The following is a 23,854-nucleotide window of genomic DNA, read 5'->3' on the forward strand; positions in this document are numbered from 1 at the left end:
AACAAAATACTTATAATTCACCTTATGAACAATGGTGGTACTTTTTCCTTGTAACATTAGAGTAGTTTGAATCATTTGCAACCTATAAGCATTTTATGTGCATTTAGATATTTTGTAAATAAAGGTTATTCCAATAGTAGAAAAATATAACTTATAAAAGAATAATTTTGGCTAGAGATGGTGGTTACCATATTAGAAAACACTTCCCTTTTTTGGATGTGCTTCTATTCTATGAAATTTTTCTGACAACCTTACCACTTTGTGTGTGTGTGTGTGTGTGTGTGTGTGTGTGTGTGTGTGTGTGTGTATGTGTGCGCTGAGGATTAAACCTAGGGTTGCTTAACCCTGACCAACACACTCAGCCCATTTTTATTTTTTAACTTGAGACAAAAATCTTACTAAGATGCTTAGGGCCTTGCTGAGGCTGGCTTTGAACTTGAGAGCCTCCTGCCTCAGCCTCCTGAGGTGCTGGGATTCCAGGCGTGTACCACTGCCCAGCAGAACTTAATTTTTAAGTAAATAAGAAAAAGAAATGAAAAAAAAATTTTTTTTCACATCCTTATAAAATGTCCATCTTTGGAAGACTGCTTATAAAAATATTCTTAATCCATTTTAGTCATGTGTATTTTTCTACAGATTAATAAGAAATTAATTTTTTTTACCAGAAATGCCCCTTTGGCGCCTTATCAATTGTCAATTTACCAAGCAACTTGGAAAAAGAAACAACACATCGATATTGTGCCAATGCCTTCAAACTTCACAGGTATGTTTCGTGTCGGCATTCTTCTTTACTTCAGTCAAGCTAAGAATAAAATACATTTGGAATTTTTAGAGAAATGCCAAAATAGGGGGAAACTGATACTGACCATCTATCAAAGGTGAAGAGAATATTATAGCATCATGCAAAATTATATTTTATATATATGTGTGTATGTGTACATACATGTGTGTATATGTATGTCAATGGTTCACTCTGGTTAATATTAGAATTAAGACTTGGGACTTTGAAACAACTGCTAATCCCCAGGTTTTAGCCCAGTTAAATTACATTATAATCTAATGATGTAGGGACTGACATCAGGAAGTTGAAGTTGAAAGAAAAAGTCCTAGGTAATTCTGATATACAACCAGGATTGAGAATGACTGTTGTTCCTAGTAACTTCATCCCCAAAATAACTTCTAAGGGAACTTGCCCTTAATTTTTTTTTTAATCTATTAATCTTATCCACAGAGGATATCACTGTGAACTTAGACATATTAAATCACAAGATCCATAGTTGTTTAAGGTTTCTGTCTGCTGAACATTAATATTTTGAATCTAGGAATCTAGGTTTTATTAATAAAAAGGTATTTCTCAACCTGCCAGCTTTAAGGGGCCAACTGCAGCAGGGAGAATGAAATGGAATTTTTCTGGTTGATGTGGCACTTCTCTTCTTGTAAGTAAATGGCAGGCCAGAAGAAAATAAAAATGATAGTGTGAGGTTGCACCTGCTGTGTAATTTTGTACCAAGCATTTTGCTATACATTAAAACTGAGCCTTATTTGTAAAGAAGAAATGTTACTTTAAAATGGACATTGAATAAATAAAATTCAGAGTAATATTGATCATGGATGCATTTCTAACAATTAACAGTTTAAGTTAATCTTGGCTGTTTTATTCCTAATAGCCAGTAATATCTGCATATATTTCTTAGCTTATTAATGGATGTGTGTGAGATGCAAATGCATTCAAATACATTGTTGTGATGTTATACAGCTGTTGCTATCTAAGTCTGAGGGTGTTTTGATTTTTTTGTTTTGTTTTGTTTTTTGTATATCACACCAGGTTGCCTATCCCTCGTCCAGGTGAAGTTTTGGGATTAGTTGGAACTAATGGTATTGGAAAGTCGACTGCTTTAAAAATTTTAGCAGGAAAGCAAAAGCCAAACCTTGGAAAATATGATGTATGTATTACTTTTTTAAAAAATCAGTATCTTTGGATGTTTTTTAAGATTTTGAAGGGAGAAATGTATGTGTGTTTTTTTTTTTTAATGTTCTTATTTTCAAGATTTTTTTGTAGATTTAATGCTGAGAAACTGTGAAGTTCTTTCATTCCTTTTGAATCAAAACATATTCATTCTAGTTAACTTAGAGTTCTGTTTCCTTGTCTTAGAGTGCCTAAAATGTTGTGAATTGGTATGCCTTGATTTAAAATTAAAAGTGCCTCCAAATTTAAAGTTAAAAGCCTGAAGTATTCTGTTGGAGTGTATGTTCAATTTTGTGTAGCATTCATCCTCTTTGCAATTGTATTGTTAACTTAAATTTGACATGTTTATCTCTAGGATCCTCCTGACTGGCAGGAGATACTGACATATTTCCGTGGATCTGAATTACAAAATTACTTTACCAAAATTCTGGAAGATGACCTAAAGGCCATTATCAAACCTCAGTATGTGGACCAGATTCCCAAGGCTGCAAAGGTCAGTTGCTTTTCAGGAAGAATTATATATTATAGTTTGTATAGAAACTATAATTTAGAAATATATGTTATATATTATAGTTTGTATAGAAATACAGAAGCTACATCAAAGTAAACTCATTTTATTTTGTAACTCTTTTTAATATTGAAGGAAAATAATGGTAACTATTTCTGGTATCTTATGACAGGGGACAGTGGGGTCTATTTTGGACCGAAAGGATGAAACAAAAACACAGGCAATTGTATGTCAACAACTCGGTAAGTATTTATTTTGTTAATGTTTTAAAAGACCCTGAACTTAAATTTATAAAAGTGTACATCTTTATATGGATTATTGGAATAAATGGGGAAATTTCTAGTAATTGTCATACATATTAATATTCTACAGTTTTCATATGAAATGTCATACAAACCCAGAGTGATGACATGCAATATACGTCTTGTCCAGAGAGGTAAAATGAAATTGATAACATTGAACACAATGCCTCCATGTTCTTTGTAGATTTAACCCACCTAAAAGAACGAAATGTTGAAGATCTTTCAGGAGGAGAGTTGCAGAGATTTGCTTGTGCTGTCGTTTGCATACAGAAAGCTGATATGTAGGTTTCTTTACAATTTTTATATATATATCTTAATTCTTATTTTTGCTTTGATTTGTAATACTGCTAATAAAGCAGTGGTTTTGAGCAGAATTAATGGCATCTAAAGCTATACTTTTTAAGTAAGATGTTGAAACAGTTATGCATCCACTATCGATTTTCCCTGTTGTACCCTGATAAGTAGTTTATGATTTATACATTCCAAGTTTTAAGACTTAAGTTCTCCAACCAACCCAGCAAGCTTTTTAAATACCTCAAGCAAAAAAAGGATCTTTAGACCAGGATGTCATGCCACGTAAGGGAGAAAAGGAGAGTGAAAATGGCAAATTTCCTCTTACCTTCTAGTACCACTCTTCTCCCAGCTGTTTTCTGCTCCAGTCTTTTTCACATGTCCACTCTGGTATCTAATATAAGCTGGCTCTTCTCCACAGTGTATTCTGTGAATTCTGTGCAGTGCCCTCCAAAAAAACTATTGACTTTAATGCAATTATACTTTACCTAAGTAAGAGAAAGGCTCTCCAAATTAGTACAGGCATTTTTTCTTGAGGTAGTACCAGTTTGTAAGTTGGTCAAATCTAGGAGGCTTTCCCCAAATGTGGTATATAGTCCTGCTTTTCATAATTGATTTCTTAACTTTTGTTTCTGATCAGAATACAGAAATTTTTACTGTTACTGGTTCACAGAAACAGTTAGTACTGCTTTAAAGTAACATGCAAGATGGAATTATGTCATGTTTGTCTTTCAAAATTTTTTTTTTTTTTTTTTTTTCACTTATAGTTTCATGTTTGATGAACCTTCTAGTTACCTAGATGTCAAGCAGCGTTTAAAGGCTGCTATTACTATACGATCGCTAATAAATCCAGATAGGTAAGTACAGATCTGGAATATTCCTGTGTTGTTTTATTTGGGGGGCTTTACAGATTTTTAAAAATTAATCACATCATTTACATGTATAGGTTCTTCATTTTGGTTATTTAGAGCTACCACCAAAATTTATTTTCCTCTATCTAGAACAAAAGTTTTTAGAGCACGATTCATATATTAATATCTCTGTTTCTAGGAAACCTATGAATTCTCTGAAATTAAATGCAATTTTTCACATACTTATATTCCATTTTGGGAAGTAGATCCTTAGCTTTCACCAGATTCTCAAATGGAATCCTCTCTCATACCCACTAATTTAAGACATTATAAGAATGACTAGAGTAATTATATATATCAGTGTTTAAAATATTACTGAGCAAAAGAGAGTTCTTAACCACCTCTGTTAAGTAATCATTTTCCCATGTATTTATAAAGTGCTTTAGTAGTTTTCAAAGTTTTTAAATTTATTATTTCATCTGATCCTGATGGCATTCTTGCTGAGAATCTTTAGGTATGTCCTATTTTTTAGTTGAAGGAGTTTAAGATCAAAGAGGCTAGTTATGTGTCCTAGATTACTGTTTTAGTGTATAACCAAACTAATCAGAATGTGGGAAATTTTCTTTTTTTTTTTTTTAATGGATGGCAATTTCATATACCATAATGCCTCTCCTTAATAACTTTTAATAAATGTCCTTTGAAATACATGGTTTATCTTGCAAGAAAGCAAAAAAAAAAAAAAAAGAAAGAAAGAAAAGAAAAGAAAATTGAGAATTTTGAGAATTGCAAAGTAGAGAGATAAGGGCATGACTTTCCAGATGTTGCTGATGTCCCTAATAGGCCCCCACTGTAGGAAAGAAGCAACACCGTGCATTGAATCATCACACATAATATGGCAGGGCTCTCAAGGAACTGCTTCTCAGCAAACAGGCAATTTGGAAACAAATTATCAGCACATGGAAATGTTAAATAAACATATTAAAAGTGTAGGGATGGCTCCCTTTCAAATCTCTGGCTATGGAATTGAAATGTATGTAACTAGTGTTATCTATAAACCCTTTAAGGTGAAAAAGTAATATAAAAAGAAAAGTATTGTGCCATTAAAAACTCCCCAAATACCCAGACACAGTGGCGCACACCTGTAATCCCAGCAGCTGGGGAGACCGAGTCAGGAGGATCGCAAGTTCAAAGTCAGCCTTAGCAACTTAGATCCTCTCTCAAAATAAAATGTAACAAGGGCTAGGGATGTGTTTCAGTGGTTAAGCACCCCTGGGTTCAATCCCCTATACAAAAAAGAAAAGAAAAAAAAAAGATCCCTAAACAGATTAGATAAATTAGGGCTAGTAGAAAAGAGCATTGAGAACCTTAAAAGTTGATCTGAGTTTTTGTGGCATATTGCTGAGAGAGAGAGAGATTGAAAATTGAAAGGGAGGTGGAGAAACATGGAGAATGGAATGAGAAGAGTATTTGCTGTATCTTTAAGAATCTTAAAGGCATGAAGAGATCATGGCTGATAACTTTTTAGAATTAATAAAAACCTCAGCTCCTTAAATTTGAAGAAAAGTCCTACAGAAGATTAATAATCCACCTAGATATTGGAATGAAATTTTGGATATCTGTAATAAAGAGTCTTACTTGGCCAAATATAAAATAACTTCCTAACCATTGTATAGAGGATAGCTGAAGCTGGGTACAGTGGCACATGCAGAAGGACCACAAGTTTGAGGCCAGTCAAATCAACTTAGCAATCAATACCTTTTATCAAAAAATAGAAAGGGTTAGGGGTATACCTCAGTTGGTAGAGCGCCCCTGGGTTCAATCCCCAGTACCACCAAAAAAATAATAATAATAATTCACAACCAGCTGATGTGCATTTCAGTACATAAATGTTCAGACAGATCACTAGAAAATAAGACATGAGGTGATTATACTCGTTTATAAGGAATAAATTTAATATTAAAAGATCAGGAGCTATTCTATATAGGAAAAATAGACGAAATAAATAACAGGTATGGATGACCCTCAGAAAAAAATTAGTAAAGAAAAAATACATATGATATTTTTCCTATGAGGGACAGAGCAGTAACCTTAATTATAATTAGGAATAACATGTTAAGACAAATTAGATTGACAAAGTGGAAAAACTTAATTGAGACATTTTAATAAATATACTGGTCTCATTTATAGAGTTAAAATAATCCATGTGTAGTAATGTGTTGTTAACTGAGCCATAGGAAGTTTATTTTTATCCTGAAATTCTCCTGTGTGTCACAACATATATTCAGTCTTGATTGCTATGGAAAGATGTTGGAGGTCATATCCTTGGAAAAATAGCAAGGAATAAAGAAAGGATGAATTAGAGAAAAGAACAGTGATAGAAAGTTACAGAGTTAAGACCGAAAACTGATAAATAACCCAAAATTAATTATAGAGTACAAATTTTTACAACACAGATTTGTTACTATACTACTGATACCTGTTTCTTCCCAGATACTCAGAAAACAGAATGACAGACTGAAGTCATCTTTTGGGCTTTTGTCTGCATAAGCTCCATTTGAAAGAGGGGGAGGCAAGGAGGTTTGACTAATATGTGTTCAGATACTTATAATAAGACCTCAAGAGTGGAGAAAACAGTTTATAATCATTTGCTTATTAGGAAGAGTATCCTACCCTACAGTGGGTAGGATTTGAGATGCAACTTAAAGGAGGGTCAAGTAGGATTTCAACAAGTGGAAGATTTTGGCAACAGGTGGAGACTAAGGAAAAAATAGCCTTTCAACACAAAAAATGAAGAAATGAATTATTCAGCAAAAAAGGTCCATATTTCAGTTTTTTCTATATATAAATGAAGTAAAGAAAGCTGAAGTTTTGGATGATCTTGAAAGAGTCTAAGGAAATTCATTTCATGTGGAATTGAGAGCCACATCAGGGGATCTGAAGAAAGTGAGATTTGTTGAAAATACAGCAATATCCAAAAAAAAAGTGTAACGAGAGACTAAACTAGAATTTAGGCAGAGAAGGAAAAGAACAAAATTATTGCACAGAAAGTTGGGAAAGAATTCATAGACTTGACAATTTATATAGTATATTAATAAGAATAAACAGTTATTTTTCTGTATTGGGGGGATGATGATTTCATTAGCCCATTCTGTCCCATTATTCCAGAGGTGGAATACCTATAAAAATTAAATTCAACAACAAATATACCACTTGTGGTAACATTGAAATAATATATGAATATTTATTATGTTCGCAGAATTGAAAACTTGAGACTTAATGGGTTAATACAAAAATGGAGAATTTTTGTTGCAGTTTGATTTACTAAGCTGGCATTTGAGATGTCTTCAGGACATTTTTTTTTTTTTTTTTTTTTAACATCTTGGACTATCTTGGAATAGGAATAAAGTGATACATGATGGCAGGTTATTTCTTACATCATAGTAATGCTTTTATATCACTTTAGTCAAATCTTAGGATCATGTCATATCACATCTCGTGCATAAAGTGCCTTAGTACACACAAACCTATTTCCTTTCTGGCCTTCATATAATTCATCCAGCATTATCTTTTTTTGTTATTGCTTCATATTTTTTTTTTCATATCCATTCTTGTCTTCCTCATAAAAATTGAAAGTTCTTGGGTTAAGGGTTTTATTCTATCTTTCTCTATGCATCCCCTGCTACACCTAACATGCGGCAGAACAGTAACAGTTAGGGCTTAATACTTAAGAGTAGCATAATGTTCAAATAATTTAGGCTGCATCTGAATTAACATCATTATAATTGCTTCTACTTTGTAGAGTTTATTAGTATGTGTTTCTTATTACCAAAATATATTTATTTCATATATCTGTAAACTTTTATGTTAGTGGTTTTCCTTTTAGTTTAGGAAAACATTTTTAAATATAGACATTGATAGCCAATGTAAGAAATATTTTATGGCTTTGCTTAATATGTTCTTTACACTTAAGTGGTTTAAAATTATATCTATTCCTACAATCTACAACTGTGGTAAAAAAGAAATAGAAGAGTTATCTAATTATATAGGTTATGTTAAATTTTAAAATAAAAGTCTGTTTTGATTTTCAGATATATCATTGTGGTGGAGCATGATCTAAGTGTATTAGACTATCTCTCTGACTTCATCTGCTGTTTATATGGTGTACCGAGTGCTTATGGTGTTGTCACTATGCCTTTTAGTGTAAGAGAAGGTAACTTGAAAAAAAATGTTTTCACATGCTGTATTCTCTTCCACTCTGATGCTTAGAAAATGTATTTTTATTGATATTGACTATTTTTTTATTGCCTTACTCATCTTTTGGAATCACTGAGGAGAATATAAAAGATAGGAGAAAAAACATCTGTATATAAAAGATTATATAGAAAAAGTACACTTCTTTTATAGAGAATTTTTTGTTGGGAGTGGATAGACATGCAGTTTTACTATTTTTGCTCTATTAAAAGTCTTAACTGTATTTGATTTCTGCAGTATTTATCTTCTTAATTTATCTTTGATGGGCCAATGCCAGTAATAAAACTCTTAAAATTCATTCATTGCTCATCATATTCTATCTGTAATCCATGTCCTGAGTTTATGGAACTAAGGCTATCTAAAACTAATAAGGTCATATAATAAGCATATTAAAATTTTCATTTATTCCCTGAACTTTCAGGAAAGAGGGACTCTGTTGACCGTCTTCCATGTCTCCTCCTGTACAAATTAAATGAAGTAGAAACTACTGACCACTAAATGACTCCTGAAAGCAATGGGTTCTCCAGTTTGCATATCTTTTCCTTTTGATTTGTTTCTTATTTTCTTTCCACCACTCACTTCTATTGTACTCTGTATTTCTTCTCTTTTTCCAAAGCTGACAATATAAAACATAAAAAGGACTGCTTTTGGGGGGTTGGAAGTGTGATAGATGTTTTTTCTCCTTATCTCTTCAGAGGGATTGAGATACCTAAAAAATTCTTGGAAAAATAAATGTATATCTTATTATATCCTTTTCTTAAAAAGATGGTGGTTGCTTTTATAATTTTTAAGAAATGCACCAGACATGGTAGTGCTTGCCTGTAATCCCAGCAATTCCCCTAGAGGATTCAAGGCCAGCCTCCAGAAACTTAGCTAGCCCCTATTCTAAAATAAAAATAAAGAGAAGGACTGGGAATGTAGCTTAGTGCCATTGGGTTCAGTCCCCAGAACCCACCCCGCCACCCAAAAAAAGCATAAATATTTTAATTTAAGATGCAGGGAAGGAGTAATGCATGGCAGCACACACCTGGAATCACAGCTACGCAGTACAAGTTGAGTCAGAAGGATTGCAAATTCAAAGGCAGCCTGGGCAACTTAGGGAGACCCTGTTTCAAAGTAAATGGTGCTGGCATGTAGCTCAGTGGTAGAGTGCCCCTGGGTTTAGTCCTTAGTACAGGGGGAGAGGGAGAGATGTGGGGGAAGAATTTATAACTTACTCACTTATACATTTAAGATAAATAGAGGTATAATTTAAGGAAAAATTTATGAGGTTGCCCAGTTTTCTTACAGTAGCTTTAAGGGGTGACATCAGAACCAATTATTGATATTTTATTCTCTAATTAACATTAAGTACTTCATACCATATAATAGTTCTAGAATCAGGTTTATGACATATAGATAAATATTAAAAAGCTCTATGAACCATAAAGATACTATAGTTTGAACTCATGTTTAAACTGACAAGACAAACATTATAGTAGAAATGTAAAGACTGACTAATTTTTTTGAGCAAAGTCACTTATTTCTTTGAGCCTTTGTTTCCTTAACTGATCGGTTAGGCACTTGAACTAAGTGGCTGTTGAGTTTCCTGCAATTATATTTCCTTGTCATTTTGGCTTTCATTTCTTAATTTACATTTTTAATTTTTAAATGAGGTCGAAAAACTTGCTGATTTTGCAATTTTTAAACATACCTGTTTATTTTTCTATTAGCAAAGTTTGTTGTACATTTGCGTTCTAGGCTAAGGATCCAGGCCCCCTGATATGGCTCTCAGTTCTAGATGAAATCAATAAATTCCTTACACTGCATTTCAAGACCCTGTGAAACTTCAACTACTATCTTTCTCCTCTTTCACTTAAATATTGGAAACATTGAAAGATAGATCTTACATTATTTCCAAATAATTCACTTTTCTTTTTTGTGTGTCATTGTGGATCTTAAGTTTTAGTAGAGAGGGAGTCTCAGGTACATTGTTAAGTTTACTTTCATGTATTAAAATCTGTTTAGCCTGGTGTGGTGGCGCACATCTATAATCCCAGTGGCTCAGGAGACTGAGGCAGGAGGATCCCGAGTTCAAAGCCAGCCTCAGCAACTTAGCAAGGCCCTGTTTCAAAATCAAAAATAAAAGGGATATGGATGTGGCTCAGAGGTTAAGCAGTCCTGGATTTAATCCCTGATACAAAAAAATCTCTTTAGATAAAGAGGGGTTTTCTTTGTAGAGTAAAAACAAATATTAAATGAAGTTAGCTCATTATTCACTTTGTCGTGAAACTACAAAATTAATCTTTAAAACATGTAGTGAACTATAGCTTCAAAATGTGTGTTATCTCATAGTGAGATTGAATACTTGTAACTTAAATTGTTTATTTAAAGAATTATTTCTGAAACTACTTTAGGTCAATCTGAAAATATTCCATTCTTACCTACCTGTCACACTTATTTTGAGAGAAAAAATACAATTTTGATTTTAAAATACAGCGAAAATGACGTAAAATGCTATATTTTGCATAAAGCCTGGTGGCAACAAATTTGAAATAATCTTACATCTTAAATCATTTAAAGAAATAATGTGTTTGATGTATACATGTAGATGTGTGGATATGTATAGACACTTAAGTAAAGATGCATGAATTGATTAAACTAAAAATGATGTCACTTTATTATATGGTGCCCTACATATTATCAAAAATGCACAGAAATTTAAAATTTATATATAAATGTTTCCCAAGAATTCTAGGGTTTAGGGAAAGTTTAGTCTGTAATTGGTCTTTTCTTCCCAATAGGCATAAACATTTTTTTGGATGGCTATGTGCCAACAGAAAACTTGAGATTCCGAGATGCATCACTTGTTTTTAAAGTGGCTGAGACAGCAAATGAAGAAGAAGTTAAAAAGATGTGCATGTATAAATATCCAGGGATGAAGAAAAAGATGGGAGAGTTTGAACTAGCCATTGTAGCTGGGGAGTTCACAGATTCTGAAATCATGGTGATGCTGGGGGAAAATGGTAAGATTTTCTTATATTTTGATATATGTTAAAAAATACTGTTTATCCAGTAAGTGTGTTTTGCCTATTCCATGGAAAGCTTCAACCAAGTTTTGAGAATTGGCAGCTGAGTTTTGAATCCATGAATTTCTGGGTATAGCTTCATATTTTTGTGGCATTGTATAGTTTAATCTCGTCATTTAAACAAGTTAATATTTCCTATTTTGTTTCACTGCCTCCATTGAAAATAAGATGTTTTTTGCTTAGTTGGTTTTTCTCTATAAATTGCTAAGGCATTTAATCATCTTGCAAAATGACTAGGAAGGAAAAGATAAATTGGTAATTCAGAAGTAATCTATTTTAAGATTTTCTTTATATACTTCTTTTTGGAACTTACTTTAAATTCAGAGTACTCTGTCTACTTTGGTAAATAGTTCTGTTATCAACATTTTCAATATAAATTGTCATCATAAGTATAGTTGTAAGATGAATTTGACTACTAAATATCTGGTGGTGTTTTATGATTTAAAAATAAATTTGTTTTGTAATCTTCTAACAAAACTAGAAAATTTTTGTGTAAGGATTATTGCAATATAACATTCTTCCTCAGCATGAATTTACAATTGAGTTGCAACTCAAGTGCTTTGTGTAAATAATCTTAAATAATGATATCTGTTATAAAATGCCCTATACCTTTTTTTTTTTTTTTTTTTTTTTTTTTTTTTGTGGTGCTGGGGATTGAACCCAGGGCCTTGTGCTTGCAAGGCAAACACTCTACCGACTGAGCTATCTCCCTATACCATTTTAATTGATAATTTAGTTAAGTAAGTCTTTTTAAAAACTATCCCAAGACTTAAGCTTTATGGACATACCATTTTTTAAAATGGTCATTATATGCTTGAACAAGTCTTTATTTCTCCTAATAAGCTTATACTCAATACAAACCATGAAAGATGTAAGTACTTTTTTTTGTATGACTTTCAGATTCCAAAGTGTTAATGTATTATCTTTAAAACAAATTTCTCAATCAAAAACAAATAGGACATTATGTTTTACTTGAAATGTGAAGCATCTTTCTGAACAATTTTTTATATGTTATGTTGCCAGGTACAGGTAAAACCACTTTTATCAGAATGCTTGCTGGAAGACTTAAACCTGATGAAGGAGGTACTGTTGTAAATATTATCTTTTTCTGCTCCACACAAACTTTAAAAATCTGGACAGTTTTTCATGTGTTGTGTATTCATATTTTTCAGGAGAAGTGCCAGTTCTAAATGTCAGTTATAAGCCCCAGAAAATAAGTCCCAAATCAACTGTGAGTTGTTTATCTTTTATTTGGTTATCAAAGAAAATGTGTGTGTGTGTGTGTGTGTGTGTGTGTGTGTGTGTGTGTGTGTGTATGCGCCCACGTGCTTATGGCTTTGATCTTTGTAATAAGGGATTGGGGATGTGGCTTAGTGGCAGAGCATGTGCCTAGCTCGTACAAAGTCCTGGTTCCAATCCCGAATACCAAAAAAAGAAAATCTTTTACTGTATTAAATTCTTCTTCAGGTTAGTCTCCACAAAAATGGTGAATGAATGTATTAATTTTACAGTCTTTGATTCATTTCCACTACTAGTGGAAAATATTTTAAATTTGAAGGCTGGGTGCTGTGGTGTATACCTACAAACCCAGCAGCTTGGGAGATTGAGGCTGGAGGATTGAGAGTTCAAAACCAGCCTCAGCAAAATTGAGGTGCTAAGCAACTCAGTGAAACCCTATCTCTAAATAAAATACAAGATAGAGCTGGGGATATGTTGAGTGCCCTTGGATTCAATCCCTGGTACCCAAAAAAGAAAGAAAGAAATTTAAATCTGTTTGTTATCTTTTTTTCCAAAATACACCTTTAAAAACCTAATGTAGTTTATGCATAATGATACCATTGAAAAGGGGAAAAGCCATTTACAAGGTGGAAGAAAACATTTGACCAACTAGTGATCTGTGTCAAGAATATATTTTAGGGGCTGGGGAGATAGCTCAGTTTTGTAGAGTGCTTGCCTCGCAAGCACAAGGCCCTGGGGTTCAATCCCCAGCACTGCAAAAAAAAATATATATATATATTTTAAAAATTCTTAAAAATTGAATGAAAAGTACCCTTTCCCCAAAAGAGGGCAGTTTTTTTTTAAAGAACAAATACAAATGACTAGTAAACACATGAAGAGATGTGCTATTCACATCATTCATTTTTAAGGAAATGCTCATCAAAATGTGGGTGAGATACCCCTTCATACTCACTAGGATGACTGAAATCCACAAATAGTAGTAGCTGTTGGAGAAGATGTGAACACCAAATTGGCACTTCATACATTGTTGGTGGGAACGTAGAATAATGCAGCCACTATGAAAAATAATCTGGCAGTTTCTCAGCAAAGTTATCGGATTCCACTCTTTAAGATAGATATCTGAGCACTGAACACATACCTTGGTACCAGATTCGCATACAAATATGTATAGCAACATTATTTAAAATAGCCAAAAATTAGGAGTAATCCAAATGAATAGCTTATGAATGGATAAACACAGTATGATACATTCATAAAATGCAAGGTTATCCCACCATAAAGAAAGACTGATATATACTACTTTATGGATAAAACTTGGGAACCTTATATTAAAGTTAACTTCTTTGAATTTTGCAGGTGTTGTATTGAACTTTTAACCATTATATCTGCATTCAGTACCTAATCAATGTTATGCCCATTTCAAACATTTTTGCTTACAATAAGTATTTCATTATTGATACTTTTCATAATCTTCACTTTTAAGTTCTCAGACTGAGCCCTATCCTGAAATAGTAAGCACAAGCATCCTATTATTCAACTCCAGAATATTATGGTGCATTTTGTGTTATCTCTTAATGATTACTTATGGATTCAGAATTATTCTCACTCTATTTCTTCCCTGAAATCACTGGATTTAAATTTTTAGATTATTATTGCATTTTTACTTACTGGATATAATGAATATTAAATTTTAAAAATCAAAACATGCTATAGATATTGGATAAGCATTAAAAATACAATTGATATCTGTTAGAAGCCAATCTATAGATTTTCTCTGGAGTTTAACTTTATTAAGATTCATAAGTTGAAGAATTCTGTACTACCTGGTATGATGGCTATCCCAGCTACTCCTAGGAGGCTGAGGCAGGAGGATCCCATGTTTGAGGGTAGCCTGGGCAACTTGGCAAGACTCTGTCTCAAAATAAAATTTCAGAAGGCCTCAGGGTATAGACCCAGCTCAATGATAGAGCACTTGCTTGAGACCCTGGGTTCAGTCCCCAGTCCACACACACAGACACACACACACACACACACACACACACAAATAGTTGTGTTTTTTATCACCTAAAAACTTTTTCCATTAAAAACAGGGAAGTGTTCGCCAGTTGTTACATGAAAAGATAAGAGATGCTTACACTCATCCACAATTTGTGACTGATGTGATGAAGCCTCTGCAGATTGAAAACATCATTGATCAAGAGGTATGCTAACATAATTGTGTTCATTAATTTTTGAATTTTATTTCAGATTTGGGATTTCTTTACACAGTTTTGTAAACTTCTTTTTAGGTGCAGACATTATCTGGTGGTGAACTGCAGCGAGTGGCTTTAGCTCTTTGTTTGGGCAAACCTGCCGATGTTTATTTAATTGATGAACCATCTGCATACTTGGATTCTGAGCAGAGACTGATGGCAGCTCGTGTCGTCAAACGGTAAATGTCTTGCTTATAAGCCTATTACTTTCGATTATGCGCACTGGCATGTAAGTGTGCTTAATATCACATTTGAAGGTTTTCTGATATAAAGCTATAAAAGAATTTCAAATCATTGTATTTTAGTTTCATACTCCATGCAAAGAAGACAGCCTTTGTTGTGGAACATGACTTCATCATGGCCACCTATCTAGCAGATCGGGTCATCGTTTTTGATGGGATTCCATCTAAGAACACAGTTGCAAACAGGTAAGATTAAAATATTCAGAAACTGACTAAGTTCTAAATCACATTTTAAATGTTTAGTAGTAATCTTATAGTATTAAAGTCATACCTCTTTCATCTTTTTGTTTAGTTTTTTAAATGAAAGAGATTGCCAGAAATTCTGTGCCTTACTCACTCCCAAGATGATTCTTATTGAATACTAGGTAGGACATATAGAAAAACAGTCCTAGAATGTAGCTGGAATCCCTGACCTTAAATATAAGCATAAATACCTCTGGGCCCCTCACATTTTCTTTCAGCTTAACTTTTACCTGTTCTATTATTTGGATTTCCAAAATGTGATTTGGTTTTATAAATAATAACTTGAAAAATCCTGTTCTGTTTTGTGTTTGTTTTTGTTTTGTTTTTTACATGACAGAAAAAGCAAAGGAAGATCCAAAGAGGTTACATGATTTTCCCAACTTACTCTGGTAGTCCTTGAGCTAACAGTAGATCACAAATATCTGATACCAATCCATAGCAGAGTTAAAAATGAATGACTTTACCTCTCACTTTTCCTGACTGGCTTGATTGTGGGTGCTTGTCATGTAGAGAAACCTAACATTCAAGTCATTTAATAAGAAATTTCTGTTACCATTAATGCTAAAACCAGTTAGGTTAAACCATATAAAATTGCTACTATTCAAACATTTTGACCTGTTAAACAGCAGTTTCATGTGGTTCCAGTATAATATTTTCTGGTATCAGAGGGAGGCATGGAGTTCCTATTTGAGTGATTCTTCCAGAAAATAAAAGTACTGAGCTTCTCAGAACTCTTCATTTTAAAATTTTTTATTTCAGTTATTGAGAATTACACATTACTTGAAGAGTTAGGGAAATTTCTTACAATATATAAAACATTCATTCACATAATCTTCCCCTTTGTGTTTACAAAATGCTTAAAGTGTTCCATCTCTATTTTGTGATTTGGCTGATTTAACTACCTTGGGTGAAAAGGATTTATAAAGCATAAAAGAAGTTATTACTGAAAATCACTGTGTAGAAGTACATATTCCCTTCACTGATAAATTCTCTTCTCTTAAAAATTCAGTTTGAGATTCCTTATTAATGATCTTATGTTTTTCTAAAGTCATACTTCTGAGTTGGGCATGGTGGCACATGCCTGTAATCCCAGTGACTGGAGAAGCTGAGGCAAAAGGATTCCAAGTTCAAGGCCAGCCTGGGCAACTTGAGATCCCATCTCAAAATCAAAAAAAAAAAAAAAAAAAAAAGGAATACTTGCAGTACAGCTCAAGGGTAGAGGTGTAATCAAGATGTCATCCCTAGATGTCATCCCTAGCAAAAAAATAAATACTTCTAAAATGTTTCTTTGTCCACATCAGAAACACAGGTTAAATTGTGTTTGTCTTGCACAAAAATATTATTGCCAAGCAAACTGTGTAGTCCAAGCAAAGCTGTTTCTGAGCATAAGATTTTTAATATGTTGTGATTATACTGTTATCCAGATGATATAAGGTAGGAGAATTGAGGGAACAGTTATTCTTTTTATCTCTTAAGGTAATTGTCTTTAGGGAGTTAAAACTTAATCAAAATTATTTATCCCCTACCCCCACAGTCCTCAAACACTTTTGGCTGGCATGAACAAATTTTTGTCTCAGCTGGAAATTACATTCAGAAGAGATCCAAACAACTATAGACCACGAATAAATAAACTCAATTCAATTAAGGTATGTGGGAAAACTGTTTTAAGTCATGGATAAATTTTATCAGTATGAACAGTGGAAAGACTGTTGCTTTAAATAAGCCAGTACCATATTTCATAGATTCTATGATTCATGGTGTTTTTTCATTTTAATACCTGATAGCAGCTGCTGATATAGCTACTGTTGCTGCATGGACTCAGAGGTGTTCATACTGTTGTTGTACTATTAACTGCTAATTAAAATGTTTTGGAAAAGATTACACTAATCATCCATTGAAACAAAGAAATTTTCAAGAATACTTTAAGCAGCTTCTCTGAATATTTTTCATGTTGTTCAATTCATGACTAAAATGCATATTTCAAGTGTAAAATTCTAAACAATGAAAAAACACTGTGTTAGATCAATCGGTAGTGTTTTTTCTTTCTAGGCCATAAATTAATTGTCCACCATGTGCTTGATTTAGTCTATGAAATATGGTATTTTGTTTTTCAAAGGCAAAATTTCCTTGGTTGCACAAATCAGCAGTGAACAAGCTCTGAAAGCATTTCTGCTGTTTTCATGTTCCCTGTAGTGCTCACTTCCATGTTTCTCTTCTAACATTCTCTGCTGTAGCATTTGTTTTCATATTTGTAGTCCTAGCTTTGCTAGTAAACCTTGAACTCTTGGAAGGCCATAGGCAAAGTCATCTTGCACATAATTGTATGATTAAGCACCTAATGCAATGTCCCTTTGGTCTGCGCTACATTTTGTTTACAAGAGGTTGATGTTACTCCCAGTCCAGGATGAAGGAATGACAAGTCCTGTCATAAAATTGAAAAGTTTTCTCAGTTTTGAAACACATATTAGGCAGAAAAGAGGACATGAATTTCTTCTGAATCATTATGTACACTTGGTATTGTCATTTGCAGGAACAGGCTTATGGGTCAGTCCCCCAGTGCACCTATTAATCATTTCTGTATTCCCTTTCATCTTAGTTGTAACTTAATCCTAATAAGGGAGCGGCTGGGCAGCTAGGTAAATGTTACCGCTCTACCAAACATTCTGGGAAGAACTATTTCATTCATACATATATATGTTATAATATAGGCAGTTTTCCATCTGAAAGTTAGCTCTTTTAGTCTAGGTGCTTAAAGTTGAAAAGATGATAAAAATGGAACGGAATTCTAGTACATGGCAGATTTCCTGTATGTACTATATCTTATGTGAAGGAACTTTGAGTTGGTATAAGTGAGGTGTTTGGAATAGGGATGGGGACAGATGGTAGTAATCTTGCTTTTGAGCAGTGGACCCAGAAATATCCGAAAGCAGATGGAGGTTGATCAGGTACTATTGTAATACCTTGCATGAAACTCCATGTAAGGGAGTGGTGGTGATGACTGTTGCTTCTCTGTTTTTTAGGATGTAGAACAAAAGAAGAGTGGAAACTACTTTTTCTTGGATGATTAGACTGAATCTGAGAATACTGATAAGCCATTTATTAAAAGAAACATTTACTGGGATTTTTGTCATATAAGACTTTAATCAGGTTTTATGGCCCCACATACTCTGGAGCTTGAAGAATGATTTTTTTTAATGTAACATCAAAAGCCAGGTATATTGTAAATTATAGTCTGAACACAGAAAATGGCACTTTTCTGTTCTGAATGATAAGGCCCTTTTTGTGCTTAATATTCTAAAATGAAGACATTTCAAACTATACAAATTACCTCCAAGTTTTCATGATGTATGGGAAGATTTTTCAATAGGTGTATTATATTCATGTACCAAATGCTGACCAGTGTCGCCCCATTTTCAAAATCTATCAAAGATTTCTGTACTTATCTGGTTTGCCAAGTATGCCAGTATAATGAAACTGCCCTATTTTAAAAGCCGGTCGAAGACTACACTGATGATATTTGATAAATAAACTTCAGGACTATATTTATTTGTTTTCAGTCTTTGCGCACTGTATTTTCAGTGTATGATTCCTAAGGAAGATTGCTGCAAAACACCACTGTTAGAAAATGGATATTTGTTACCAACTTACACATTATTTTTAATGTTTTTTGGTGCTTTTTAACATCATTATCCAAATATTACTTTAGTGTCCCCTCAAGGAAAAAGGAAAGGAAAAAAAAAACTTCAGATTTTTCAGTTTTTACATTCTGTAAGATTCTGAAATTACTCTCACTGTCATTTTTTAAACATGCATTTATATAATCACTGATCAAAATTTAGGGCAAAGTATTTCTAAAGAATATATGCTACCCTTATAAATACAGACTCAGAATTTTTAAGAGTGGTGCCTGAGAATCTATGTATTTTTTAAACCACAGATTTTTCTGCTGAGCAGTCAAGGATTGTAAAGCACTTCCCCCGTGGCAGCATCAATGCAAGAGACAGCAATACAAAGCATCCCTTGGTACCAGACATACTCGTTTCTAAGTTGGGACACAGTAGACATTATCAAAACCTTACTAATGCACTGAACTGGAATTAACTGATATGTGAGAAAGAAGGTTTACTATAAATAAATATTGGGGCAAGCAAAACAGAAAAATTGGAGAGTATTTGACAAGACTTTTTGCAGCTCATTATAATAGAAGCCTTAATATGCAAATGAATAGAACGTTTGGTTTAATTGGACTTTATTAGGCCTTCTGAAAATAAATTTATGTAATTCATAAATACATGTCTGTTGTGAAAAATTCAAATATTCAGAAGTATATGGAATAAAAAATGATCTCCTTACATTACCCTCCAAGAGGTTACCAGTGTTTGAGTTTATTCTTGCATGCTTTTTTCTATGCACTTTCCTAATTGTGAATATGTAAAGGGTTTGTTTTGTACATAAATGGGATTACACCAAAATAAGTAGTTCTGGTTTTTAAGATGGGTTAAATGTGTGATTATTTCAAATATATGTAGTGAAATAAGACAAGTTTCTTTTATTTACCAATTCTAAAAAAAATTTGGGATATGATAAAAGCATAGTTCTTTCTACTTACTGCCGCTTAAAATGTGTATTAATTATAAGAAAGTTTTTATGGAAGTGAAATTTGAAGATATGGATTTAAACGTTACTTAGGTGTTATATGCTATAGAAAAGGCCCAATATTGCTAACTCAAGAGTTTGTCACCATCAATGAAAATATTATCTCTTGTATAAAAGAGGCTACTTGGCCAGGTACAGTATCCCAGCAACTCAGAAGACTGAGGCAGGAGGATTGCAAGTTCAGAGCGAGCCTTGGCAACTTGGCAAGACTATGTCTCAAAAAGGACTGAGATGTAGCCCAGTGAGAGAGTACCCCTGAATTCAATCCCTGGTACCACCAAAAAAAGTAAGAAACTGCTTAATATGTCCTAATTGGAAAAAGTCTTTAAATACTTTTAAGCAGTATACTGCTGCTATAATTACTTTCTTCAGTTTAACCTAATTTTAAACCATAAATATGTTGAAATCCAGTCCTGTCTCATCACTCAGTGTGTAGTATGGTGTCTGGGATATAGTGGGACTACCATATTGAAGGAATGAGCCCATGTGCCAGAGAGAAAATGGGAGGAGAGAAAACTACTCAGTTGTGCCTGGAACAGTGGCAACCACCTGTAATCCCAGCTGCTGTGAAGACTGAGGCAGAAGAATCACAAGTTCAAGGCCAGCCTGGACTTGATAAGACCTTGTCTCAAAAAGGACTTAGAATGTAGTTAAGTGGTAAAGTGCCCCTAGATTCAATCCCCGTACCAAAAAGGGGAATTCTGTGATTTCTTTCATGTTTCTCAACATAGGTATATGTCAAGCCCTGTCTTAAATTTTAAGTATGAAATGGTTCAAATTCTGGAGAATCAGAAAAGATTATGCAAAGGAAATAGCTCTGGGGAAAGTAATACCACCTGTGGGTTGTTGGGAATTATCCATGGAAAGCAGAATACGCATATGACAATTGAGAGGCAGAAATGAGCATTCTAAGAGATGAGTAAAAGGAAACGGATACAGGTACATAGTGATGGGCTTTCTCTGCCTTCACCATCTGAGGTTGAAAAGTAAGGCCAGTTAGATAAACAGCTAGAATTAAGTTTTCACTTTAATATTTTTATTCATCCTAATACTTTGAAACATTCTGTCCATTGATGGCAGGACTAAACTTGCTATTTTTGTCTACTGTTGTTCCCAATGAAGTATTTCCTTATGTTGGTTTGTTAACTGATGTACAGTGAGACATGAAAATTCTGAGATCTACAGTGGCCTCAGTTCTTCCCAACCCTGTGCTCACCACCAGGTTCCTTCTCTGCCAGGTTGTTAGGATAGACAGTGTCTGTAAACACAGGTGGTCAGTCAGAATTGCGGAAGACTCCTACAATCCTTTTCCAGTTTCTTAGTTCTCTTGCGGTTAGGCAGGACACATGACCCAGATCTGACCAATTAAGTTCAAAGCAAAAATCTTGCTTTCCTAGAATGTGTCCTAGTTACTGATTCTTGTGGATGTGACACAGAGCAAGAACTTGTGACCACAAGGTTAAATAGATGTAAGGATGCCGAGAACGCGCATACTCTCACCTCGCAACACAACTGCTTGCAAACAGCTTTCCTCCATGTTTCTTATAAAGAAATCTTTGTCAAGGTGGTTTTCTTTTGCTGGTCACCCAGGGACCTTGGCTCCTTGGCTGAGATCTGCCCCTCAAAAGGCTTTCCATTTACTTTCTGCCTGGTGACCCAAGTAGGAATCACATCTCAGTTAATTTGCAGAGTCTTGACCTTGGAAACTAAAATGCAGCCTTCCCAGCGGATTCTTCTGGCATTTTGTTTGCAGTAATGGGATTGAACCTAGGCCTGTGCATGCTAGGCACCAGCCTGTTGCTTTTTAAGATATGGTCTCAATAACTTGCTCAAACTGAGAATCCTGCCTCTGCTTCCTGAGTAGATGGGATTATAGGGAGATGTTGGGGTTTTGGAGGGGCTGTTTTTTGTTTAGAAGATCTGGAACCCAGACCAATAGCGTTTTATTTGTGGGGGTGATACCAGGGATTGAACTCAGGGGCATTCAACCACTGAGCCACATCCCCAGCCCTATTTTACATTTTATTTAGAGACAGGGTCTTGCTGAATTGTTTAGTACCTCACTTTTGCTGAGGCTAGCTTTGAACTCATGATCCTCCCGCCTCGTTGGGATTACAGGCATGCACCACGTGCCCAGTTCAAGTCTTGTCATAGAAAAAGTTTACATCCTGCCTTTAACACACTGTTAGCTTCACTCTCATCCTTGCATGTACTACTTCTCCCTTATCTACCCAGTTCTTGGCTAAGGAAATGGACAGCTGTCCCCATCCATTCTTTCTCATGGAGCACTTAGACCACTTCATGACTCTGCTTTCTGTCCCCACTTATAAAAGTACCCTTTTAAAATCACAAGAGCCAAGACAATGGTGCATTCCAGCTGCTGTGGAGGCTGAGGCAAGAGGATCACAAGTTCAAGGCCAGCCTGAGCAACTTTGCCCAGATCATCCATCCCCACCCCCCACCCCCGGCCAAAACAAACAAACAAAAAATGTAGCCCAGTAGTGGGCAAAGTGTCCTTGGGTTCAATCCCTTTTACTACAAAGTTAAATGCTTCTACTAACACCCAATTTCCAAAGTAAATTACAGAAAACATGCACCAAGTAACACATCAGGTAAATCCCTACTAGGGTGGTTAGTCCAAAGCTGTTTCTTTTAAAAAGAAAATAAAGCCTACTACAGAATTTTTGTCAAAATCAATTACCTGCCAGTTAAGAAGATTAAAATGAGTAAAAACTAAAAAACCATGTTCATTGTTGGCATTCACCTTTCATTTCTTTTTTCCTGAATCCAAATGGAAAATAAAATGTAATTAAAGACTGGTCTGTTTCATTTTAAAAAGGGTTGGTTGAAGCCTCAATTTCTCTAATGAACTCATTAAATGATCCATCAAAAAAACTTCAACATGATCTCTACAGCTCCTCTTAAGACTTAACCAAACTACTTAACTATTCCGAGACACCCATGATTCACAAGATATAAGGATGCATGTCTGTGTAGGAAAATTGGGATTAGTGACTTCCTTTTTTGTTTACATTCTCATATTTTCCTAGTTCTCAACCCAAGTATTTCAATGTTTTATGAAAGCCTAATACATTATTCTAAGTTAAGGATAGGCCCTTCTAACTAGAGAACTTCAGAGAAACCCCATCTCGCACTTCTTGATGACCACTGACTTCACTTAATTTCACCTTCTCTGGCATCCAGCGTGTTCCCCTTCTCTCTGTTGACCATGGACAAACCTGCTAGCCAACTTACAAATGCTTCCCCAACAAAGTTGTCACGTTCTACTCAACTTCTAAAGCCGTCTCCGAAAACTCACATAGCTGTCCAACTTGTGTTACGTTAAGTGGCGCTGGGGGGTGGAACCCATAGGCCTAACAACTGTTTTTCCCCTGAATTACATCCCCAACCCCAGCTTTTTGATCTTTACACTGGCTCATCCTATCCCTCGAGGTTCCTGTGCCTATAAGAATCAGGTCCCTTTCAGATTCATGTACTGAATGAGCACTGTTTCAGGCTCTACTTTGTGAGGAAGCTTAACTTTCCTGAGTGTTCACTTTAAGTACATTAAACAGATACTAACTTAACAATATTCAGAGTTGGCTTGATTTAATAAATAAATGGATTTAGCAGGGCAGACTGGCACACACCTGTAATCCCAGCAACTATGGAAGCTGAGGCAAGAGGGTCACAGGTTCAAAGACAGCTTCAGCAACTTAGGGAGACCCTGTTTCACTATTTTAAAAAGGGCTGGGGATATAGTTCAGTGGTAAAGTACCACTGGGTTCAATCCCCAGTTCTTCAACACCACCAACAAAAAAAATCAGCATTTAATGGTGGGAGAGACCTGGAAATGTAGCTCAGTGGTAGAGCACCTGTCCAGTGTGCACAGAGGCCCTAGGTTCAATCCCTGGCACTGCAAAAAAAAAAAAAAAAAAACCTAAAAATAACTGTTGGGTTTTCAAAGTATTAAGTACGCCATCCC

The 23,854-nt window shown here is 34.5% G+C and overlaps 1 protein-coding gene across 1 annotated transcript in view; it reads left to right on the forward strand.

Annotated features, from left to right (window-relative positions):
- The window catches only part of Abce1 (ATP binding cassette subfamily E member 1), a 30,450-nt gene extending 6,941 nt beyond the window's left edge, over positions 1 to 23,509 (forward strand). The window contains exons 4-18 of the mRNA XM_047566379.1: positions 666 to 763; positions 1,826 to 1,943; positions 2,322 to 2,459; positions 2,647 to 2,716; positions 2,961 to 3,057; positions 3,835 to 3,924; positions 8,007 to 8,128; positions 10,953 to 11,174; positions 12,261 to 12,320; positions 12,410 to 12,468; positions 14,567 to 14,677; positions 14,765 to 14,907; positions 15,034 to 15,156; positions 16,748 to 16,859; positions 18,234 to 23,509. Coding sequence (XP_047422335.1) covers positions 666 to 763; positions 1,826 to 1,943; positions 2,322 to 2,459; positions 2,647 to 2,716; positions 2,961 to 3,057; positions 3,835 to 3,924; positions 8,007 to 8,128; positions 10,953 to 11,174; positions 12,261 to 12,320; positions 12,410 to 12,468; positions 14,567 to 14,677; positions 14,765 to 14,907; positions 15,034 to 15,156; positions 16,748 to 16,859; positions 18,234 to 18,281 — 1,611 coding nt within the window. The 3' untranslated portion in view covers positions 18,282 to 23,509. The remainder of the gene's footprint in view (positions 1 to 665; positions 764 to 1,825; positions 1,944 to 2,321; positions 2,460 to 2,646; positions 2,717 to 2,960; positions 3,058 to 3,834; positions 3,925 to 8,006; positions 8,129 to 10,952; positions 11,175 to 12,260; positions 12,321 to 12,409; positions 12,469 to 14,566; positions 14,678 to 14,764; positions 14,908 to 15,033; positions 15,157 to 16,747; positions 16,860 to 18,233) is intronic.
- Positions 23,510 to 23,854: the final 345 nt, after the last annotated feature.

Source organism: Sciurus carolinensis, chromosome 10, assembly GCF_902686445.1.
Source record: "Sciurus carolinensis chromosome 10, mSciCar1.2, whole genome shotgun sequence".
Classification (NCBI taxonomy): Eukaryota; Metazoa; Chordata; class Mammalia; order Rodentia; family Sciuridae; genus Sciurus; species Sciurus carolinensis.